The 22,025-nt window shown below is 37.7% G+C and overlaps 1 protein-coding gene across 1 annotated transcript in view; it reads right to left on the bottom strand.

Annotated features, from left to right (window-relative positions):
• Window positions 1-22,025, bottom strand: part of LOC127660628 (lysosomal-trafficking regulator-like) — a 112,747-nt gene that overhangs the window by 58,698 nt on the left and 32,024 nt on the right. The window contains exons 6-13 of the mRNA XM_052150970.1: window positions 19,891-21,982; window positions 18,438-19,434; window positions 17,640-17,801; window positions 14,103-14,259; window positions 10,489-10,715; window positions 10,111-10,177; window positions 7,078-7,187; window positions 4,083-4,440 (exon numbers count right to left, since the gene is read on the bottom strand). Of these exons, the coding sequence (XP_052006930.1) occupies window positions 4,083-4,440; window positions 7,078-7,187; window positions 10,111-10,177; window positions 10,489-10,715; window positions 14,103-14,259; window positions 17,640-17,801; window positions 18,438-19,434; window positions 19,891-21,982 (4,170 nt within the window). The remainder of the gene's footprint in view (window positions 1-4,082; window positions 4,441-7,077; window positions 7,188-10,110; window positions 10,178-10,488; window positions 10,716-14,102; window positions 14,260-17,639; window positions 17,802-18,437; window positions 19,435-19,890; window positions 21,983-22,025) is intronic.

The following is a 22,025-nucleotide window of genomic DNA, read 5'->3' as shown; positions in this document are numbered from 1 at the left end:
TCTTACATAGTAGGGCAGTATTCAGATGTATATAGGAGATTTGTAAATTATCTGCATTAAAAATTTGAGGATTTGAAATTTGCTTAAAAAAGCTTTTCCGCCTATAGTTTTGATTAATAAACTCATCAAAAGCTCCAAAAAAATAAGATACCCTTTCATTTAAAACTGCCATACTTTAAGAATTAAACGTTACATTATCAATTAAAATTAATCCATTAATATAATTTTTCACATTTCACTAATTGAATCTCATTTAAACATATCCGGGTCATATTTCCTCCCAAAATCAAATCAGTACAGATAAGAAATTATATATTATATATTACAGTAAAAAAAAAAAAATGTAATCTTTCATGTCTTTATTGAACACATGCCATTAAACATTCACAGTCATGTGGAAAAAGTAAGTGAACCCTTGGATTTCATAACTGGTCGATCCTCCTTTGGCAGCAATAATTTCAACCAAGTGTTTCAACCAAGCTGCGGATTAAACCTGGACAACGTTCAGGAGGAATTTTGGACCATTCTTCCATTCAGAACTGCATCAGCTCAGACATATTCTTAAGATGTCTGGTGTGACCGGCTCTCTTGAGGTCATTCCACAGCATCTGTATTGGTAGGGATGCACCGATCTGATACCTGGATTGGTATTGGCTCCAATATTGAAGCTTTTAGACGGATCGGGTATCGGTCCGACGACCCCGATCCAAATCCGATACTGTGTGCTAGTCATGTTCGTTACCGTCAAGCTCAAAAAATGACATGAAAGAACCATTAAAACAATTAAAGTAGTTCATATGACTCATGCATTTTATTCAAAGCCACTTGAAGACGTGCAATAGCTCTGTGAATCACAAAAGGCTGTGTTTCATAAGTAAATATATAAAAATGCACGTGCAGCTCCAGCATGTTAGTTAGTGAATGGCACTTCTCTGTTTACAAAACACTCGCAGCTATTTTTAGCATTCACACAGTGTGCAACATTTGAGCACTACTCATGAATAACATCTCAGATGTAGATGCTCAAAAGTTCAGTTCACATATAATATGCATTTAGAATGGCTCTGGAGGGGCTTTTTTTCTTCTTTTTTTTTCCTCCATTATTTGAATAAGATGCAAATTAAACTACTGTGAACTAGCCTACAAACAGACACATACAGGACTTCCTGGAGAGTTCAGAATGTCAAAATAAAAGCATGAGGGTTTAAAAGTTAAAAGGTGCACGATTGAGATATATTAATATATATTATTATTATATATTATTATTTGTTATCATAATATTTAAGTTGAATGAGTTCCAAAAAATAACTGTGAATGAAAAGTGAGCTGATATCTTATAACTAAATTGAACAAAAAAAGAAATCTGAATCCTTTAAAGTCTTGTTTAAATTTTGTAGAGGAAAAAAAATTATTGTTTCCTACTGATGACTTGTACTGGAATGACTGTTAATTTTGCTGCCACATTATCCAGTAAACTAGTTAATAATAAAGTGTTTCTTATTAAGCTATATTTTTATATTGAAATAATGTGTAGTTAGAGGTTTGTGTTTCTTTACATATTAAAGAGTACTCCCAATTACTTCCACACAATAATGTAAAGATATTCTAAACTGATTATGCTAAAAACAACACTGGAATCAGATCAGTATCGGCTGATACAGAGATTTCCGATATCGGAATCGGAAGAGAAAAAGTGGTATTGGTGCATCCCTATCTATTGGGTTAAGGTCTGGGCTCTGACTGGGACACACCAAAGGTGGATTTTCTATATAAAAAAAATTAAACCATTCTGTAGTGGATTCACTTCAATGTTTAGGGTCATTGTCCTGCTGCATCACCCAACTTCCAAGCCATCCTGACATTATCCTGTAGGATATCTTGATAATAGGGATGTACCGATATGGAATTTCTGGGCCGATACCCACAACAGATAATTCACAGCTCAAAAAAAAGTTTTAATTTTTAATCCTTTTAATCCAATTCATTATAAGCTTCTCATTTGAAAAATAATTCATTTAAAAGCTTGGAATTTGGACTTCGGCTTATATTTAAGGTTTGGCAGTTGTAACATGAACCAGTTTAAATGTGCCTATATTACAGTTTTTTAATGAGAAATAAATGAAAATACACTTGCATAAATTGCAGGGTGCCCATTTATAAGTGTTTACGGTAATCCTGATGACTCACTAACAGAGAGAGAATAATGATCTTCAAACAGCTGTGATAATACATTAAACCAAAATAAAGTGATAAACAGTGTTTAAAGAACATTAAACAACAAAATACACAATGCAAACCCTAATCTCTGCCAGACTACAAGAACAGAGGTGGTTTGTGTGATTATGTGCGTCTCATTCAAAGACGCTTGTGACAGCGCTCTTACGTGACAGGTCCACTGTATAATTAATGAACACAAGTTTACATCATACAGATTGAAGAGTCATAATGTTAGAAAAGTCTCGGAAAATACAACAAGCACATTCGTTTCACTCATAAAATAGTGTTTTATCCATATCGAGTCACTCTGAAAATTGTGTCAAGATCCATAGTTTTAGGTTGTTTTGGACTTGTTTTAATCACAGTACAGTAAATACTACAGATGTGCAAGTAAAGATGTGCAATTTCCCACATTCTGTTTATGTTTCATGAGAAATATTAACGATACATAAATTATAATATTATTTAGATTTTCACAGATCTCTGCCAATAATATATCAGCCACCGATATATCATGCATCCCTACTTGATAAACTTCCCCTCAATGATGGCAAGCGGTCCATGCCCCAAAGCAGCCCCAAAACATGATGCTCCACAGCAAGGAAGATGTTTTGATGAGGATATACGGTGTCCTTTTTATACCATACTGAATGTTCCGTCCAAATAATTCAGCCTTAGATTCATCAGTTTTCCCAGTAGCGTTGTGGAGTGTCAAGGTGGTCTTTGGCAAACTTCAGGGGCACAGCAATGTTTTGGTGGTGGTGTAGTGGTCTAAAGCACATAACTGGTAAACTGGTAATCAGAAGGTGTGTCCTTGAGCAAGGCACTTAACTCCAGGTTGCTCCGGGGGGATTGTCCCTGTAATAAGTGCACTGTAAGTCGCTTTGGATAAAAGTGTCTGCCAAATGCGTAAATGTAAAAGTAAATGTTGTACAGCAGTGGCTTCCTTCCCTTATTTTTTTGCCTCGTTGAGCATTCTGTGGTGTGCCCTTTGAAAAGTCTTGGCTGGACGACTAATCCACAGATAGTAGCCACAGTACTACATTTTTCTAACTGTGGACAGATGAATATCTAAGCTCTTCGGATAACTTTGAAACCCTTTTCAGATGCATGCAGAGCAACAATTCTTGATCATAGATCTTCTGAGATCTCCGTTTTGCAAGGCATGGTCCACGTCAGCAGACGCTTCTTGTGAATAGCAAACTCAAAATGTTTAAATGCTTTTTATAAGTCAAAGTAGCTCTAACCCACACCTACAATCTCGTTACATTCATTGGATGCCAGGTTTGCCAACTCCTGACTCTAATTCACTTTTGTTGACGTCATAAGACTTGGGGTTCAGATACTTTTTCCAACCTACACTGTGAATGTTTGAATGATGTATTGAATATGTACAAGAACAATACACAATCATTTGTGTGTTATAAGTTAAAACAGATTGTGTTTGTTAATTATTGAAACTTAGATGAAGATCAAACCAGATTTTTAGACAAATTTATACATAAATGCAGGTAATTCCAAAAGGTTTACATACTTTTTCTTGCCACTGTAACTGTCATTCTCAATAGTGATTCTCATTATTGTAATACAGCTAAAAGCAAAAGATATATATATATATACGGTAGTGCAGTATAATAAAATGTTCTATTAAATGTAAGCATTCATTAAAGGCAGTACAACAAATACTACTCTGATATATAAATGCTTTACAGTTTGAATAATATATCATTTATTTGTCATAAAAATAATGTAATTTTCTTTATCTTTAAGCAAAATATTACTTATTTCTGTTGATCTTTTGGTGAAATATGAGCCTATGTGTAGTTTAACTTTTGAAAAGAACAATTCTAGAAATATCTTCTTACCCTGCCTGTCCTCCTCCCTCAAAGCTCGGACCCAGAGCGACGCGCTGAAGCCACTGGCCATGTGAGGCCAGCAGTTCTGTCCCACCAAAGGCAGGTGAAAGGGTGCAGTATGCCAGGGAGAAGTACGCAGGTGACCAAGCCTGCCCACATCCCCATCAACCCGGCCCAGAGGCAGTTTACCCCTCAAAAGAGTATTTACGCCACCTTTACCCCCAGCCGCCCCATGGGGCTTCGTCCCAGCAGAGGAGCTCACGCCAGGGGCTCCGGCACCAGGGATCATGGGAAAGGACATGAAGTACAGCGGTTCAGTGTCAGAGTTAGACTCCACAATCTGCAGTATGCCCCTCAACAAGATCTCCTATGGGAAATAAAAACAAAATAAAGATAAGGTAAAGTTTAAATCTTTTTTCTGGTCTCTATGGCTCAGGTCCCTACTTCAATGCAAGTCAATTGGGTTTTTTCAACTGTTTTGTCATCCACCAAGTGAAAATGGTAAGTGTGATCTCTTAGCAAAGTAACAGCACAACTCTCCTCAACAAGACCCATGATTTGAGGTCTCATTCATAACTGTAAAACAATGTTACACACCCAAGTTTAATATTTCTAGATGTTTGTTGATCACAAACCCAGGCTATAAGCAATAGGCAAAGCACCACATATTGTATTGGTTATATCATTGAAAGTGGGATATTCTTTGGTCTTTTTTATTTCAAAAGAGTAATGTACACTTCCCAGTACATCAAGAGCATTTCTGGGCATTAAACTGCGAAAAACAGCCCTGCATTGCCTTCCAAAAGATCCCAATGTTTGAAACAAAGAGTAGTATTTTAAGTTCATTTTTAACAAGGTCCAGAATCATTTCAGCATGATCTTAATAGTTTGCGCAGCACATTTAAGTGCTGATTGTGAATCTTGTGAATTGTAAAAAGCCTGTAATTGAAGGATGAAGCAGTTTAAACTATACTGAACCCGAAAATTCCACAACCTGTGATTATGTGCCATTACTCACTTCACATGTTATTTATAAAAAGAAGTCTTAAGGGTACAGAAGCAAAAACAGTTTATTTTTAAGAGCTGAGCGAGGGTGGAAAATGCCCATCACAAAACTAAATTACCATTTTTTGAGCAAGAAACCTTGACTAACATTAGAAGTGGACCTCAGGGAAAAAAATACAATTATAAAATGAAGGCATAGGATGTCCAGTAAGCTCTGAAGTGTTTTTTTTTTTATTTATTTTTTTTACATTTCCTGCTTCAGTGGCATAAACAAAAAAAAACAAAACAAGGAGGGACCAAGTGTGTGGTATCATTGCAAAGAAAACATTTTATAATTTTTAATGATAGAGATTATGAAAGATTCTGAGACTCTCAGCCTAAGAAACTGCGGAAAATCACACAGAAAAAACATGAGCTTTTCTTATTTGACATATATATCTCTGGGTGTAAATAAGGTGGCTCCAAAAAACTGCTTTTGTTTGGTTCTCAATCATGTCAACTGTTACGGAGAATAATTTTGTGTTGATACGACAAAGCAATAATTAATGATAAAAAATTATTTGTCATAGTGTCCAAAAATGTCTACAAGTGTCCAAAAGCCTCTCCAAACAAATAAAACATAATAATTGTACATAAAAATTAATTACACATGCAAACATAATGAATAAAGGTTTGCATAGCATGCAGACATGATTTTAGTCATGAGATTTCACAGAATGAGTTTCATTCTGTGTCATTTGAGTCATCATTGAGTCTGCGTCGTGTATTTGGCGCCATCTCCTGGTGGCCATATGTAACATTGTGCTTCATGTGGATTATCTAATGATCTATGCATCTGATAATCTTGTGTGTGGACTCGTTTGAAAGATAATCACAAACTCTAAAGAATGATATGTGATATTTTGTGTTTTTTAATTTTTTGTGAAGTAATAAGCAAAATTGCAGCATATCAGCAACACCAACATAATTGTCAAAGACATATATTTAGCTATGACTCACTATATTTCTGTCTGTCAGTAGGCTGATTGTATTCTATGAGAGCTTTCCAACAACATATGACATATTTGATTAGTTTGATGTTTTTACTGATTGCAATAACATGGACATTGCACTTTAATTTTTTTATAAATTATCAAACCGGTATACTTCTGATTTGTCTTCAAATTTCAAAGCACTTGTTCAGTTTTGGTTATAATGTCTACATGGATCTTTAAGTAGAGCTTCTAAGCTTTCAAACGATTCCCATTTTGTGCTGGTCAAGACTGAATTTATTAATATTTTGACAATTTTTTTTCTTGCAGGCCCGCTCATCCAAGCTTAAAGGGTTAAAATCCCTATTAATCCATTTGACTTTTGTGGATTTAAGTCCATGTCTGCTAGCTTTGAGGTCATTTACATTCTAGTGCACTCCTCAAAGTTGAGCAGATTCCTTTTAAGCAGATATATTCATTTCAAATTTACAGTATTTTACTTCCAGGAAAACCAAAGACATTGATGACTCAAGTTGCACTACACAGATTTTGGTCCAATCACATGCTCTCTCTCTCTTTGCTTCCGCCTAGCAAGTAGAAATTCATAGTTTGTGGCTGTGACGTAACTAAAGGCTATTAAGCATTTAAAATAATGGAGATGAGCTTATCAATGAGACTTTCACAAACTTCCTTTTTTTTGTAGAAAATGTGTCAAAACTGCACTAATAAAGCCATTTAATGGGGTCTTTAATAACAATAAACTATTTTGCAACTATAATAAGAGATATAAAAAATGCAATTCTTGACTGTAACGCACTTTTTTTCCCAATACACAATAAAACCCATATGTACACCGCTCACTCCTTTACATACTATTGCTTTATCATTCTGTAGACTGGTAACGTGTGTTTGAAATATATGCGACCCTATGGACTTTGTCTATAATAAATTATTAAAACAATTTCAATAAAAAAAATTAATCTTGACATATGATAGCTCATTTAAATGCTAATAGAGGTTGCACTTACGGTGGGCGGGGTCTTCTCCAGAAGTAGGTGGGTCAAAAGGGCAAGTTCCTCTGCTGTGATCCTGTCACTCACCATGGCAACAAGCAGCTGCACAAGCATTGTCTGGCACTCTGCAGGGTATGACAGGACATAGAGCAATTAAACTTATTGACTTACTAGGATACAATTCCATCAACATTTACCTAAACACAAACAAATAAATAGCAAATAAAGAAAATAAATAAAAATATAAATAATAATACATATATATACACACACACGACGCACACACACACACACACACACACACACACACACACACACACACACACACACACACACACACACAGAAAAAGAAACATGTTTAAAATCATTAGGATTTTTTTTTTCAATGAGATATTATTTTCATGACAATTAAGCACATTCCCCCCAATCCTCACGGCCATAAAAAGAGATTTTAAGTTGTTAAGCATTTTACTTTGCCTTTAATTTATTCTGATTTGTAATAAAAAAAAATGTGTTAATGTATTTTTTACTGTATTACAGTTATGAGAATCTAACAAGAATCACCACTGAGAATAAAATAAAAAACTAAAAAGGTGAGATGTCTGAAACTATTGTTGTAATGAGAATTGTGGGTTAAAATTTCAGGGTTTCCACTATTTTCAAGGCACGATTTTCCAGGACATTTTCAAGACAGTTTCTGATGTTCAGGAGAGGTCAAGATGTATATTGTGGTTAATGGATACTTATATTTACTGAATTCTGTATTTGACAATTTTTAGACATCAAAATGTTGTCTAAAATTACTATATTAGTATGCTGTAGTAATATATTGTTATATTTTCCCCCCATTTCACACATCATTTAAATCAAGCTTTTATTTTGCCATGTGTGTTTTTGACGGCAGCTTCTCACATCCGGATTAGCAGTTTGTGGCTTAGTTTGATTAATAAACCCCAAAAAGCTGTGAATTATTTAAGTAAATTATAGTCTATATGTGCTGCACGCTTCAGAGCGATCTGCTTTCGGTCATCTACTACACACACACACACACAGCACGAGATGCTCATGACTCTGTGTTGCCAGTGAATGAGTGGCTGGCTTCACAAATTATTTTTGAAGCGTGCAGCACATGCAGATTATATATACATTTAAATTAAATCACAGCCTTTTGCAGTTTAATAATCATACTAGTACATATCACAATTTTAATTTGATTAATTGTACATTCAAACATTTATATTTTGTAACAAATATGTAAAATTCCGTAACATTCCGCATTATAAAGCTGATACAATTTTTAAGACTAGATCCAGTGATTCCATCCACATCACAGAAAACATAGCACCATAAATGTGGTAACTGTGGTATAAGTGGACTCCGATCACTGAATTATTTCAAACAAATTCACATCCCAAAATGTAAAGGCCACATCACCACGCTACCACCCAAGGGCGTAAATTTATTTTACAAAACATCAGCAGTTCGTCACTGTCTAAAGTTTACAACTCAAATGTTTTCGTAGTTAACCTGTTGATGTGCACCCCCTTTTTGAGCACAAAACATGAAAATGACATACCTGAACTTAAACGGTTGCATTTACGGGACCCTTTGGAGTATGGACACAGTTTCAGAATTAATATAGGTTTTTATTTTTTAAAGTTAGAGAAGCTGAAGTTTATAGTAATGGAATATATTTTGTGCTGAACATGTTTTTATAATCTAATAAAACAATAATAAAAGGGCCAAGACAACCCAGTAATACAATGTTCTCAAAGTCACGAGTCTAAAGAAGTTACGTTTCAAATTTGAAGATGATCTAATAATAAATGAGGTTCCTGAAGCTTTTTTCTCTGTAAAATTGGTGGAAGCGTACAGAGTAAAATTAAGGCTCCGCCTCTCAATGTCAACACAAAAACTCACTGATCGGCTATTATGAATAAAACTACGCTGCATTTTTAAAAATAGACTTTGGAGACAGGCTCGTTTTGTTTATGAGACTCACATGAGAATATATAAGACAATATACAGTTTTACAACATGAATGCGGCTCAGATTGCAGTTTGTTGAAGAACGATGATGAAGGGTAATTCTTTCAGGAGAGATCTCATGTAAACAATGGAGAATATATCAATAGTTCTCACATTTATCACTTTTATGGACAAAAAGTGCTATTGGATGTTTTTCATTGAACGCTTGTCATGGACGACTGACCCAAGTGTGTTGAACTGGATTCATCTGGCGATCGTGTTTTCATAATAAAAGTCCCGTTTTGATATTGCATGTTTTCATTTGTACTCCGGCACAAATAACTCAATTGCTGTTTCTGGAGGATTGCTATCGAGAAACAGAGATCGGATATCAATGTTGAACCCTTAGACCTTTGACAAGATGTATAATTTGTTAACATTAATTACATTTATAGACGGTAAATTATATATTAAATGTAAACAGAGTGACGTCACTCCCGATTGTGAGCGATTGTGTATCAACAGGTTAACAAAATAGCAATTTTGGAACTAAAATACAATTTGGCGCTATATCAATACTTCCATAAACTATTTAATTGGAGCAAAGCCGAGATGAAAGCAAATGAGCAGGAAATGTTTGTGACAGGGCTACACTCACGCCAGTCTACTGCTGATGTTGTTTTACACTGTGCATTAGACACCTATCCAGTGTCACGATCTTTACCATGTTTTTGTACATGTAACAAAAATGGTATTAGCGACAGAGTCGATCTGTTTTATTATACAAAAACATTATTAATATAACTAATTATTTTCCAGGAAATATTTTTATGCCTGGAAAACTGCATTGCAAAATTCCAGGTTTTCCTGGACACATGGGAACCCTGAATGTGCACAATCGTCGTTAAAATAACGCTATAAAATGTTAAAAATATGTTAAAAGATGTAAAAAACATAATGTCCAAATAATAAACGTAATTTTCTTTACACAAAATATAATTTGCTATTTTTCTTTTGAATGAAAAATTGACCTGGACTAGATTGTGAAATTCACCAACATCCTCAAATGATGCCTTTATACCTTTATACGAGGCATCTGATTGGGTAAGGATGTTCTGAAATCCAGTGAGAATGGCTTTCACACCGCCCTGTCAAGACAAAAACAAGCTTGATTGATAATATTTCTTCACAACCCTTTAAAGAATCCAACATCAAGTCTGATGATCATAAGAACTGCTGATAAACCAATCGGTGAAGCTTTAAAATCCAGATGTCTAAATCTAAACCTCGTTGTGAATCTCCTATTACCAAAGGTTTGGAATAGGCCATCTTGTTCCCGTTACGTAGGTTCACGTGTCTACGGTTTCATGAATAATCTGTAATAAGATACCTCATTGTTGAGCATCAATATTAAATGTATAAAAAAAAAAAGCAGGTTGACGTGAGATAAGTGTCTGACCTGCTGGTACAGCAGCGATGCATTGCTGTGGTGGCGTTTCACGGCTCCCGACAGGCTCTGTAACACGTGTTCCAGGACTTCCAGGTCTGGAGATCCGCTGGCCAACAGCTGCAGCTCCATCAAGCAGATCTCCGGGAAAAGCAGCAGGCCACGGCCAGAGCCCTGAGGCACACCTGCCATTCCCAAAGCACATTCCCCCAGTGGGACTACAGCCTCCACCTTTATCCCTGTAGCAGGAACCAAAGACACAACGCTGACTATGAAAAACAGTAAAATAATTCACTGCACTGATGCTGCAAGGGTACAAACAGAAGGAATTGAGAGCAAGTGTGGTTTGTAGCAGTCGCAGCTCACAGTGCTCTCAGACATTGAGCCCAGTAAAAATGAATTAAGCTGATGGGAGTGCCACACACCGGAGTTGTCCGCATGATTTAATAGTGAACTACCCTGCAGCTCCTACGCAACTTCTGCCTGCTTTTTATTAATGAACCTCAGCCTTACACAGACACAGAAGAAGTAGCCCACACAAACATTCACGCACACTCTTACTGTTGAAAAATAAATCAGATAGATAGATAGACAGGCAGACAGAAAATTGTAACCATTGATGTAATTCAACCAAACTGATTACATCATCCACTGATTTATTAATCAAATTAATCACAAATAATTTAATAAAAAAACTTTTTGCTAAGAAAACACCAATGAAAGATAATTCAAAGACAGTGTGTCTACATTATTGTGGTCAACAAATCAAGCATTCAACAGTGAACATGAAATTATTTCAGAAGTCAAGAAAAAGTATGTGAACCCTTTCTGTATTAATTGGTCATAAAATGTGATCTCATCTTCATCAAAGTCACAAGTATAGACAAAACAATGTGCTTAAGCTAACAACACACAAACCATTATAATCTTTAATGTCTTTATTGAACACACCTCATTAAACTTTCAGTGTTGTGGAAAATGAAAGTGAACCCTTGAATTTAATAACCGGTCGATCCTGCTTTGGCAGCAATAACCTCAACCAAGTGTTTCCGGTAATGCGGATTAGACCTGCACAATGTGTAGGAATTTTGGATCATTCTTCCTTCCAGAACTGCTTCAGCTCATATTCTTAACGACTTTCTTGAGGTCATTTCACAGCATCTCTATTGGGTTAATGTCTGGGCTCTGACTGGGACACTCCAAAATGTGGATATTTCTTTCTTTTTTTATAAACCATTCTGTAATGGATATACTTGGACATTTAGTGTCATTGTCCTGCTGCATCACACAAATTCTACTGAGCTACAGCAGGCAGAGTCACCTAACATTATCCTGTAGGATATCTTGATAAACTTGGGAATACATTTTTTGCTTAATAATGGCAAGCTGTCCAGGCCACGAAGCAGCAAAGCAGCCCCAAATTATGATGCTTTCTCTACCGTACTTCACCATTGGGATGATGTTTTCATGTTGGTATGCGGTGCCCTTCTTATGCCAAACATAGTGCTGCATGTTCTTCCATATAGTAGACTCATGAACAGAGATGTTAACCAGTTCCAATGATTCCTTCTTTATCTTTATCTGTCACTCAAGGATACTTTTTGATCAAGCATTTGATCGAGCATTCTGCGGTGTGCCTTTTGAGTCATCTTGGCTGGACGGCCACTTCTAGTGAGAGTACCTATAGTACTAAATCATCTCCATTTATAGACAGTTTGTCTAACTGTGCACAGATGAATATCTAACGGCCACTTCTAGTGAGAATACCTGTAGTACTGAATCATCTCCATTTATAGACAGTTTGTCTAACTGTGCACAGATGAATATCTAAACTCTTCCAGATAATTTTATAACCCTTTCCAGCTTTATGCAAAGCAACAATTCTTGATTGTAGGTCTTCTGAGATCTCTGTTTTCTGAGGCATGGTCCACGTCAGCAGATGCTTCTTGTCAATAGCAAACTCAAAATGGTTGAGTGCTTTTTATAAGTCAAAGGAGCATTAACCCACACCTCCAATTTAGTTTCATTAATCGTATGCCAGGTTTGCCAACTTCTGACTTAAATTAGCTTTTGTTGATATAATTAGCCTAGGGGTTCACATACTTTTTCTAAGCTACACACTGAATTTTTGAATGATGTATTCAATATGTACAAGAACATTATGATAATTTGTGTGATATTAGTTGCAATAATGAACAAACACAATCTGTTTTAACTATGATGAATATCAAACCAGATTTTTCACATTGATCCTCTCAGCAGCATAACAAAATGATTATTCAAATACTGAATAAAATGTACACAGAAGTGAGAAACAGATTTGTGATTGCTAAAATGCTTAACTGTTGCAAAAGCACAAGTTAGAAATAGAAAATGTTGGCGCATACGAGTAGACCAACATAGGCTGCTAAAATTGACAATTCACGATTAGTTTATTGTGGCAATTGTTATCTTAATTATTCAATTAATTTTGCATCCCAGCATTAATATTTTATTGTTATTTTTTAAATAATTAAATAATTAATTGTAATACTCTTTCACTTTCACACAGGATGTCACGACAAGCCGTTTGAGAACAAACATGAAACAGACATTTCAAGTTTTCCCTTCAATTCCCTCCTATACAAATTAGATCAACCACAGGCCCTTACGAGAAAGTGTGTGACCTTACAGAATCATGCACACCTCTGTGTGTGTGTTATAGATCTGTCAAAAGCAGCAGTCACAAGATACAGCTCATAATGCCAGCGACTGCAGCATACTTACATCACAGCCGATGGAAACAATGGCACCATTCTTATTGCAAGAGAGCTGAGCTACATGTGACTACTGAACAGGACTACATGCCATTTGACCAGTCGTTTACTACCTGATGCTGACCGGCTGAGACTGGCTCCAGCATTCTAGATAATTCATGAAGGAATGTTCTCATGCTATCTGTGACCATGCATTTCTTGGTCATAAAAGTGTTGTTTGATCTTGCCAACTGCAATGAACACTGCTTTAATTATGAATTCAGGGTGTTAACATTACCGCAATGAGTTCCAAAAACCCATCTTTTCCTCATTTAAGCATTCCAGCTAAATACGTGTGACATTTCGCTTTTGGGTGAAAATTGTAGAAAAGCAGTGAGCTGTTGGGTGTCATAATGTGTTGGTTTCCAATTAAAAAGGGCAATTCTCATAAGAAAGATGAAAATATTTGCAATCATATCGAATTTAACAATTACGGTTCCTTTACAATTCCTACTTTTCAATTCTGAGGCAGCACCATATAAATGATCCTAACTACATTATACCATCTACAATGTTTTATTTATACATACAATAAAACTGAAAATCTATTTATATATATAAAAAACAAATCTGTTCTGAATGTGTATCTTTAGCTACACATGGTCATATAAACAACCAGAAGAATGCAGTCATCTAAGAGCTGGAACCAGTTTTGAATCAGAACCCGTTCTCAATTTCCAACCCTACTTTACCTGTCTATGGTGGTAGAATTTTTTTCTTAGACTTTGACACAACATCACTACATACACAAGTTCAAATGTGAAAGTAAACAGCATAAGACATGTATTCTTTATAACCATACTACATGCAATAAGTAGGGGAAGATACTACCTTCCTCCTGGCGGGTGGAGTCTTCAGGGTTGCTTTCACTGTCTGCGTCATATCCTTCCTCTTCTCCCAAAGCTTGGACACCACTCACCTGAGCTTCATCAACCTCCTCAGAAAGATCACCTGCTGGAGGTGCAACCTCACCACTCACCTGAGACTTCTGCTGGACAGACAGAGAACATTACACAATAATAAATGCAAATAGTGTAAACAATGCATAACTGAAATAAAACTATAAAATACATGTTTAGTCTAACATTTTGTATAATGGAACTTTACATATTACATTATAATGAATAATGAAATATTATGAATAAGGAGCATGTGAGCAAATTTGAAAAGAAATGGTGAAAAATCACTCTCAAATCACAAATAAAACATTCTACACTTAAGTGCAGCTTTAAACATCAAAAGAAACCAAAAAAATCGGTTTACCAAATAACAACTCAAATTTCGAAATAAGTGAGAGCAAGTTAAAAAGTAAAGCCAGAAAGCAGACTCTTACCTTGTAGAAACTGAGCTCTTTTTTTAAATAAAGAACATTTGCATTGCAAAAACTCCTAAAGCAAACAATCCTTCTAAAATGGACATTGCTTCTGATGTTGTCTTTGTTAGAGAGAGAGAAATATATATTTTGGTCACAGGACCACACCAGCTGACTGCTTCAGAATAAAATACAGCCCTACAAGCCCCACGGTTTGCAATCAAACACACACAATCTGTTTATCTGTTTAAGTTTGATAGGGGGCGTTTTCATTCAGAAAACAAATATTCTATTAAAGAGGCTCAAGAGAGCTAAAGCCAATTTTCATGTGTTCACATTAATAAATAATATAATGAGTACATAAATGTTTTTTTGGGAATTACAAAGCATAATGTTGGGAAGGAAATCCCTTAATCCTTAAAAGATAAAAATGCAATTTTTGCAATGAGAGGATTTACTAAAAAGACAATTATATAAATATCCAAAGCAGAGACTAGAATAAAACAAAAACAAAACATTCTTAATAAAGTAGAGAATTAATATGTCATTGAACTCCCTCTAATGTAAATGCTCTAGGCTATGTAGGGATTAATTTAAAGGGGTCATGACATGAGAAACCAAATTTGCCTTGATCTTTTGGTATATAAGAGGTCTTTGTATCATTAAAACGTCCTGCAAGTTTAATATTTTAAGACGTCCTCCCCATTCTAAACGAATCATTTATTTAATCAAGCTCAAAATACAGCTCGTTCTGGATTCATGGTTAGAAGTGACGTGACGGTTAGAAGTGACGTAACAGCGTTTGCATATGACCGCCTCCAGCACAACATAACTACGCTTTAAGCGCCAAGACAACTACGCTCATTTCAGTATCGCCGTGCGCCTCACAAGTGTTCAGTCGATGGACAGCGAGCTCTGACAGAGACTACTTGTGCACAGGAAAATTACGATGCCACACAGATGTGCTGTTCCTGGCTGTGGTCAAACAAAACCTCTGAATAAGCTGCCGAAAGATCCAGGCGTCAGGGAAAAATGGATGCAGTTTATTTTTTGCGGACGTTCCAGTCACGGCAGTGTTAACTTAAGCGTTTGTTCTGTACATTTTAAGGATGACTGTTTTGAGAACAAATCTCAATATGATGCTGGCTTTGCCAGAAAACTGTTGCTCAAAGATAAGTCCGTGCCGACTATTCTGGGAACAACGACGACGCAAACTGTAAGTAATCTATTTTAAACTTTAAACTACTTTTTAAAGCGCAATTTCATTCATTATGAATAATCACAGTGTTTTTACTTAGTTTACTTGCATATTGTTCTGGCTGGGGCGTCAATAATTGATACATAGGCACTGACGTTAGCCAATCATAACAGTGGGCGTTAACACTGAAGTCTTAAATGGAAAACGCCCCCAAAACAGACTGTTTGAATCAGAGGATGAGAAACAGGGTGGGAAAAGGTCATAAATCACTAGATTTTAAAAGTTTTTCTTAAAAAAAAATATATTAATACTATAATTGCACCTAAGGGAACATAATAATACAATAAAAAAATACATGTCATGACCCCTTTAATGTTTTTATTATTATTATTATTATTATTATTTATTGATGGAGACTCAAACCTGTCTCACCCAAATGATCACCATGGCTGAACATAGAGCTGCACAATTAATCGACAAACTAATCGCAATTACGATTACGGCTGACACGGTTATGCAATCATGAAAACTGACGATTACAGCCTTTAATTGAAGTCTGCTCCTGTTGTGTCAATGGTTTCTACTTACAACGCGTTTTTGCAGTTGTTGAATATTCTAACCAATCACAGACATGTCTGTTGAGCAATCAGGTGGCAATAGTGATGCTTAAATTAGTCTGAAATGATAAGAGTAATGACACCTGATCCTAATGCGCAAGTTTTAAACAGTCTGAGGTCCAGATGCTTGTCCGGTGGCACATGAAAATGAATACTGAATAAACATCACCTGACACTCGAAAAGAAACGGTAGAACAAAAGCGAAAAGCACTTCAGCATTATTTTGGATTTATTGCATGTTGCGCTACTCACTTGAAACTTAGATGGTAAATACACAGATTTATGTGAACGGTTTATTACATTTGAATAACAGTTTCGTTTTGTCATGTAAATAAGTAGGCCAATATGAATTTGATCTATAAAAATTGCAATAAAGTAATTCAGCTTTACTGTCTTATGTTTGTTTTGGAGGTGTAGCCAACATAAAGAATATGACATGAATGGCATATTTCACAAATCACCGTCACTGTTATCGCATCTGCTCTTATAAGACTCATTTGCCCTGAAGCTGTTATTGGTAGCACAAACTCGGATCGAAAATCGCTGTTTTTAATTTCCAAAGTCCAACCGCTGAGGCCAAATATGATTTACCGATGATCTTACATGAACAAGATCACCATTGAAGATCTAAGGGTATGAATTAACCAGGTCAATGAAGAAACTAATAAGCTTGAATATTGAATATGTTGTACTATTTACTTTACATGGACCAATAATTTAAGCAGTAAAGACACATATTTCACTTCATATGGTAGTTTTTTGCCACCTTTCTCAGGCTTTAGAGGTGGGTTAAACATGTGATGTTGTGTATTTATCACTCTGTTACACGTCACACAGGCATATTGAATCAAGTAAAAACTGTTTTTTCTGTAGTAAAAAAAAAAAACCTACATATATTTATTTTATACCATAGATATCCCATAAAAGGCCTTTTATTAGGCCTAACAATAACAAACATTATTACAATATTTAATGCTCAAACGTTCCGAAACAAAAACTGGACCGCAGCTCATATCCATCATTAAAATCTGCTTCTCTGATGAACCACATGGTTGCATACTTTCTAACGTTTTAATCAACATAAATAATCACAATTACAATCTCAAGGTAATAATTAACAATTGCGATTTTTGTCATAATCGTGCAACCCTAGCTGAAAAGGTCAGGAGCATTTGCGCAATACCCTGCACTACAGCTCCAACAGGCATTCAAAACAGTTATTAAATAAACCACCAACTTACATTATCGGGTTTCTCCTCAACGACATCTGTACTGCAGAACATCTCAGCCAGTGCTACACGCAACAGTGTATCAAACAGAGGAACGGCCAGTTCGGAATTCACAACTCCAGAGCGAGACAACTGATCCCGGACCTCACATAGGGTTTCATCGACTGATTGTAGCTATGGGGTAAAGTGTAAAAAACAACATCTGTTAAAAATTAGTTGCGATAAAGTCGCTTACATTGAACTGTCAATTTTGTTCAGCTCTGTTCTAACACCAAGAGAGCTGACTAACTGATTACCACCTAGGCTGCTCCAAAAGGTAGGGAGCAGCATTATGCAACCTCATAAAATAGTTTAGAATATTTTGATTGATTATAATAAGAGTATCATGTCATTAGTTTAGCAATATGCTAACATTAAACTCTTTTGGAAACAATCATGATTCAAGCCTTTCATGCGTTTCATATGAGAAGCCCTAATTGTATGGCATGTGGGCTTGCCTATGAAAAGTATTTCATATTAGTAACTTTTGATAGCAGTTAAGGTGCTACCTTAAGAGAACATTCACACAGAATATTTTAACTTAACCTAAACTTAAAGGTGCAGAGTTTATGGCATGAGATGCTGAAAAAGCAGCAGGTGCTTCACAAAGGGCAAAGACGTTCATCTAGTGCTTGTTTACATAGAAAAAAATTATTGAAAACCAGCCAAGAAATTCTTCTGTGTGAACATCCCCATAGAAGGCATCTCAGTAGGTTTTGAAACAAAGCTAGTGTGTGTGTGTGCGTGTGTTTGTGGTTACACACATTGTACCTGAAAGGAAAGGTCTGGTTCCAGCCTTTGCAGTGCTGAATTGGCACTGTGGAGGCAGATGGCCAGAAGCGCCTCCAATAGTCGGATACTCTGGACAGGCCATTCCTCTTCCAGTCTGTGTGTGGGGTCACAACTCTTGCTCTCCACCAGAGTTGGGTTGAGTGTCCCTCTTAGTTCATGCTGTTGTGTCCCCTCTGTACCAGCTACTGTTGCTGCAACGTCAACCTGCCCTGTTAGAGCTTGGGTTGGAGAGTCTGCATGAGATGGACTGCTTTTGCCCTTACTCTGCCTCTTTTTCTTTACTTCACATTCTTTGTTTTTCGATGTAAGTTTCTGAATGACCATCATCATAAGGCGTGAACAGACATCCAGACCTCCCAGTTTGAAAAACTGCCTCTGGAACACTGGACTTGACATGTACACCCAACGGCATACAGACCACACATCAGCAGCCCTCCTCACCTGTTCTTTAGAAGGCAGAACCACACTGTCTGGTGAGAGACATGGTAGACAACCACCCAGTGGTTCACTAGCTGTACTGTCATAGCCTGAGGTGTCTTCAGAGTCATTTGCAGAGTCTCGGTCAGAGTCAGCCTCCTTGCTCACACACAGGAAAGCAACACAAAGAAAAAGGTTGATTGTGTTCAAATGTGCCTCGCCTCTGTTATGTCCCATTCCAGGATATGCACTCCTTCCGCTTTTGCTCTTTGGAAGAGGGCACGCCTCTTTCAGGCCTTCATAAAACTTAGAGAGGCTCTTTGGGCCGTCACCAGCTCCACGTGAACCTAATTCCTCTACGAGTCCAAGGACAGCTTCCTGCTCCTGAGCTTCGACTCTTTCTAGCTCCTGCATGGCAGATTCCGTATGATGGTGCCACACACTTAAGATTAGTGTCTCAAACACATTCAGGGCCCATGGACGAGTGCAGTCCAGGTATATCAACTCAGTGATCTGGTTCAGTCCGTTACAACTCAGAAACAAGTCACGTACCACCCGACTGAGAACACAAGAAAAGTAATCAGAAGTTAGGGAACATTTTTCCAAAAAGATGGAACAACTCAGATTGATAGAAGACATTACACAATGGCCAATTAGCTAGTCTTAAAAAATCAGAGAGTATAAAATAATAAGAAAGACTTGATACCAAAACATGCATTCAAGTTGCTTGGTTTGGAAACAGGCTATTCATACACATTAATCACTCCGACTCCGGTATGATTGTTAATATCCATGCATGAAAAATGGATGGATGTGGAAACTTGAGGTCAGACCATGTAAAGCTACAATCTGTTGGAGAACTAGAGATCTCTAGGATATTTAAAATAACAGATAATAACACAGAGATATTCTGTCCCAATGACAAGAAAGTAATAGAAAAAAAGGAATGAAATATCAAATAATAAAATAACAGCAGTCATTAAGTACTGGGGGAATAGAGAGAATACTGCCATACCTTGACTTTAGCAGAGCAGGCAGAATTTGAAGATAAACCAGTAGTACCTCAAAAGGGAGGCATTGGGTATGGTAGCTGCAGACCTGGCTACACGTAGTAGACACGCCAAGCTGCTGAGCATGATGGGTTAGTTCCACACCCCGCTGAAGCACAGGGTTAAAAATATGAGTGTAGAGTTGCCACTGCACAACTGCATTGCCCCGTAAAGTGAGCTGGCATACATGACTGGCAATCTGTTGACTCAAATGCCAGTCCTTTCCAAACACTAGCTCCTGGTAGGCATCTAAAGCATCCCACTTCCACAACATGTCTTCAGCTCCCCCACTGGGCAGGATACCTTGGGAACGATAAGAGGGACATGGGGATGTGGATAGGTTTGATTCTTTCCCAGGTCCATAGCCCTGCAAAGTCTCTTCAAGGCCAGGCAACTGGCTGCTATCCAAAGTGCAGATGTTGCAGGAGGCAAGTTTGGCCTTTTCCGAGGGTTGACCACCTCCAAGCTGTTCTAGGACAAGTCTACTAAGGACACTCAACACATGGGACTGGTAACTTCGCAAGCCTGGGGCTTGAAATGCTTGAAGCATTGGCCCTATTACAGACCTTGGATCCATGCAGCAACAGATACCAACGGCTTGAACTCCTGCCAGCACCTGGAGGACAGCAGGACCTGAGGGCGAGAGGCGTTGGAGGAGATGCAAACATTGGTGGGCACAAGCTGCAAGGCAGCAACAGCGTTCAGGGTACCGCACTTCTCCGTCACAACCCTCAAAGTTCTCCTCAAAGGGGTTTCGCCGGGCTGCATGCTTGAAAGCAGACACTGGCAGTCCTGACAGGTCACGATGATGGTGCAAAAAGTGGGAGTATTCACAGCGACGGTGTCGACGACGTGCACAAACAGACTGGTGTAGCTGCTCTGACTTGGCTCTTTTGACGGCACTGATAATCTTAAGTATACCAGCTATCAGACACCGAAGATGCTCCGACGCCTCATTCCCAACTTCTGAATCTCGAGCTTCTGCTAAGGCCTCCAGGCGCAGAGCTGTTGCCTCAAAGAGCTCCAGCCCACGGTGTTGCACAAATTCATGAACTAATTCAAGAGACTGACTGAAAAAGAAAGGGTTGGGAGCAGAGGCCTGCAAGCAACCCAGTAGAAGCTCTAAGACACCCTCCAGGAGTTCTGGCAGTAGCAAGGCCCGGTGACGGTACCTTGAGAAGGAAAAGTCCTCTTGTATCTCCTGAAGAGTCTTTTTTGGCCTTGGAGCAAAAGGGTCGGCTTGTCTTTCTAAACAGGCCCGAATTTTTAAGGTGGCTCTGAGAAGGTCAGTCAGGCTTCGGCGCAAATTATCAGGCATTGTCTCGTTTTGACCCACGTCTACAAACATCAAGTGTAGAATTGTACGTAAAAGCATTCTTTGAACAAGTGCAATTGGTTCCTCTGTCCAGCCTCCAGCCAGCTCATCAAACCCTCCTCCATCTCCTCCTCCAGGTCCACAACAGTCCCCAAACTCTGTTAGTATCTCTGTGAGCGTGGGAACAACACTGACCGCCAAGCCTGGGTTGTGATTAATGGTCATGTCAAACTTGCAGACCTTCTCAAGGAGGGAGAGTAGAACATGGCAAAGGTCAAAAGGCGAGTTTTCCATGCGATTAAAGATGGAGAGAGCAGTGGGGTCTGTTAGCATGTTAGCATCCAGCGTTTGCGATCCAAACAGCCTCATGTGAGGTTGGGGTCGCTCAATGGTGCTCATGGTGTCTTGAGTGGGCTGTTGCAATGGTGATTGCGATGGAACGTTGGACTGGTGAAGCTGGCAACTAACACGAATGGTGGAACTGTGGAATCGCCGATGTTTGCTTCCAGTGTTTGTGGTTTTATCATCAGAGTTGGCTTCGGAATCTGATGTGGAAAGCTGAGATTTGCGCGCATCCCTTACAGAGTATCGCTGAGAAGTCCTGCGTGAACGCCGTGATTTCCAGGAGCCAGATAAGCGCTTTCCAGAGTTCTGCACATCACATCTATCTTGCCCCACCTTTTGAGGGATGGTTCTTCCCTCTTGGCATAGAAACACCTCCAGCAGTGAAGGCAGGGTGAAATCTAACAAAATCAAAAGGAAGAGTGGGAAATGATGAAGTATGTT

This window comes from Xyrauchen texanus, chromosome 20 (genome assembly GCF_025860055.1).
Source record: "Xyrauchen texanus isolate HMW12.3.18 chromosome 20, RBS_HiC_50CHRs, whole genome shotgun sequence".
NCBI classification, from domain to species: Eukaryota; Metazoa; Chordata; class Actinopteri; order Cypriniformes; family Catostomidae; genus Xyrauchen; species Xyrauchen texanus.
The sequence above is the reverse complement of the archived record's forward strand: the minus strand, read 5'-3'. Positions and strand labels throughout refer to the sequence as shown.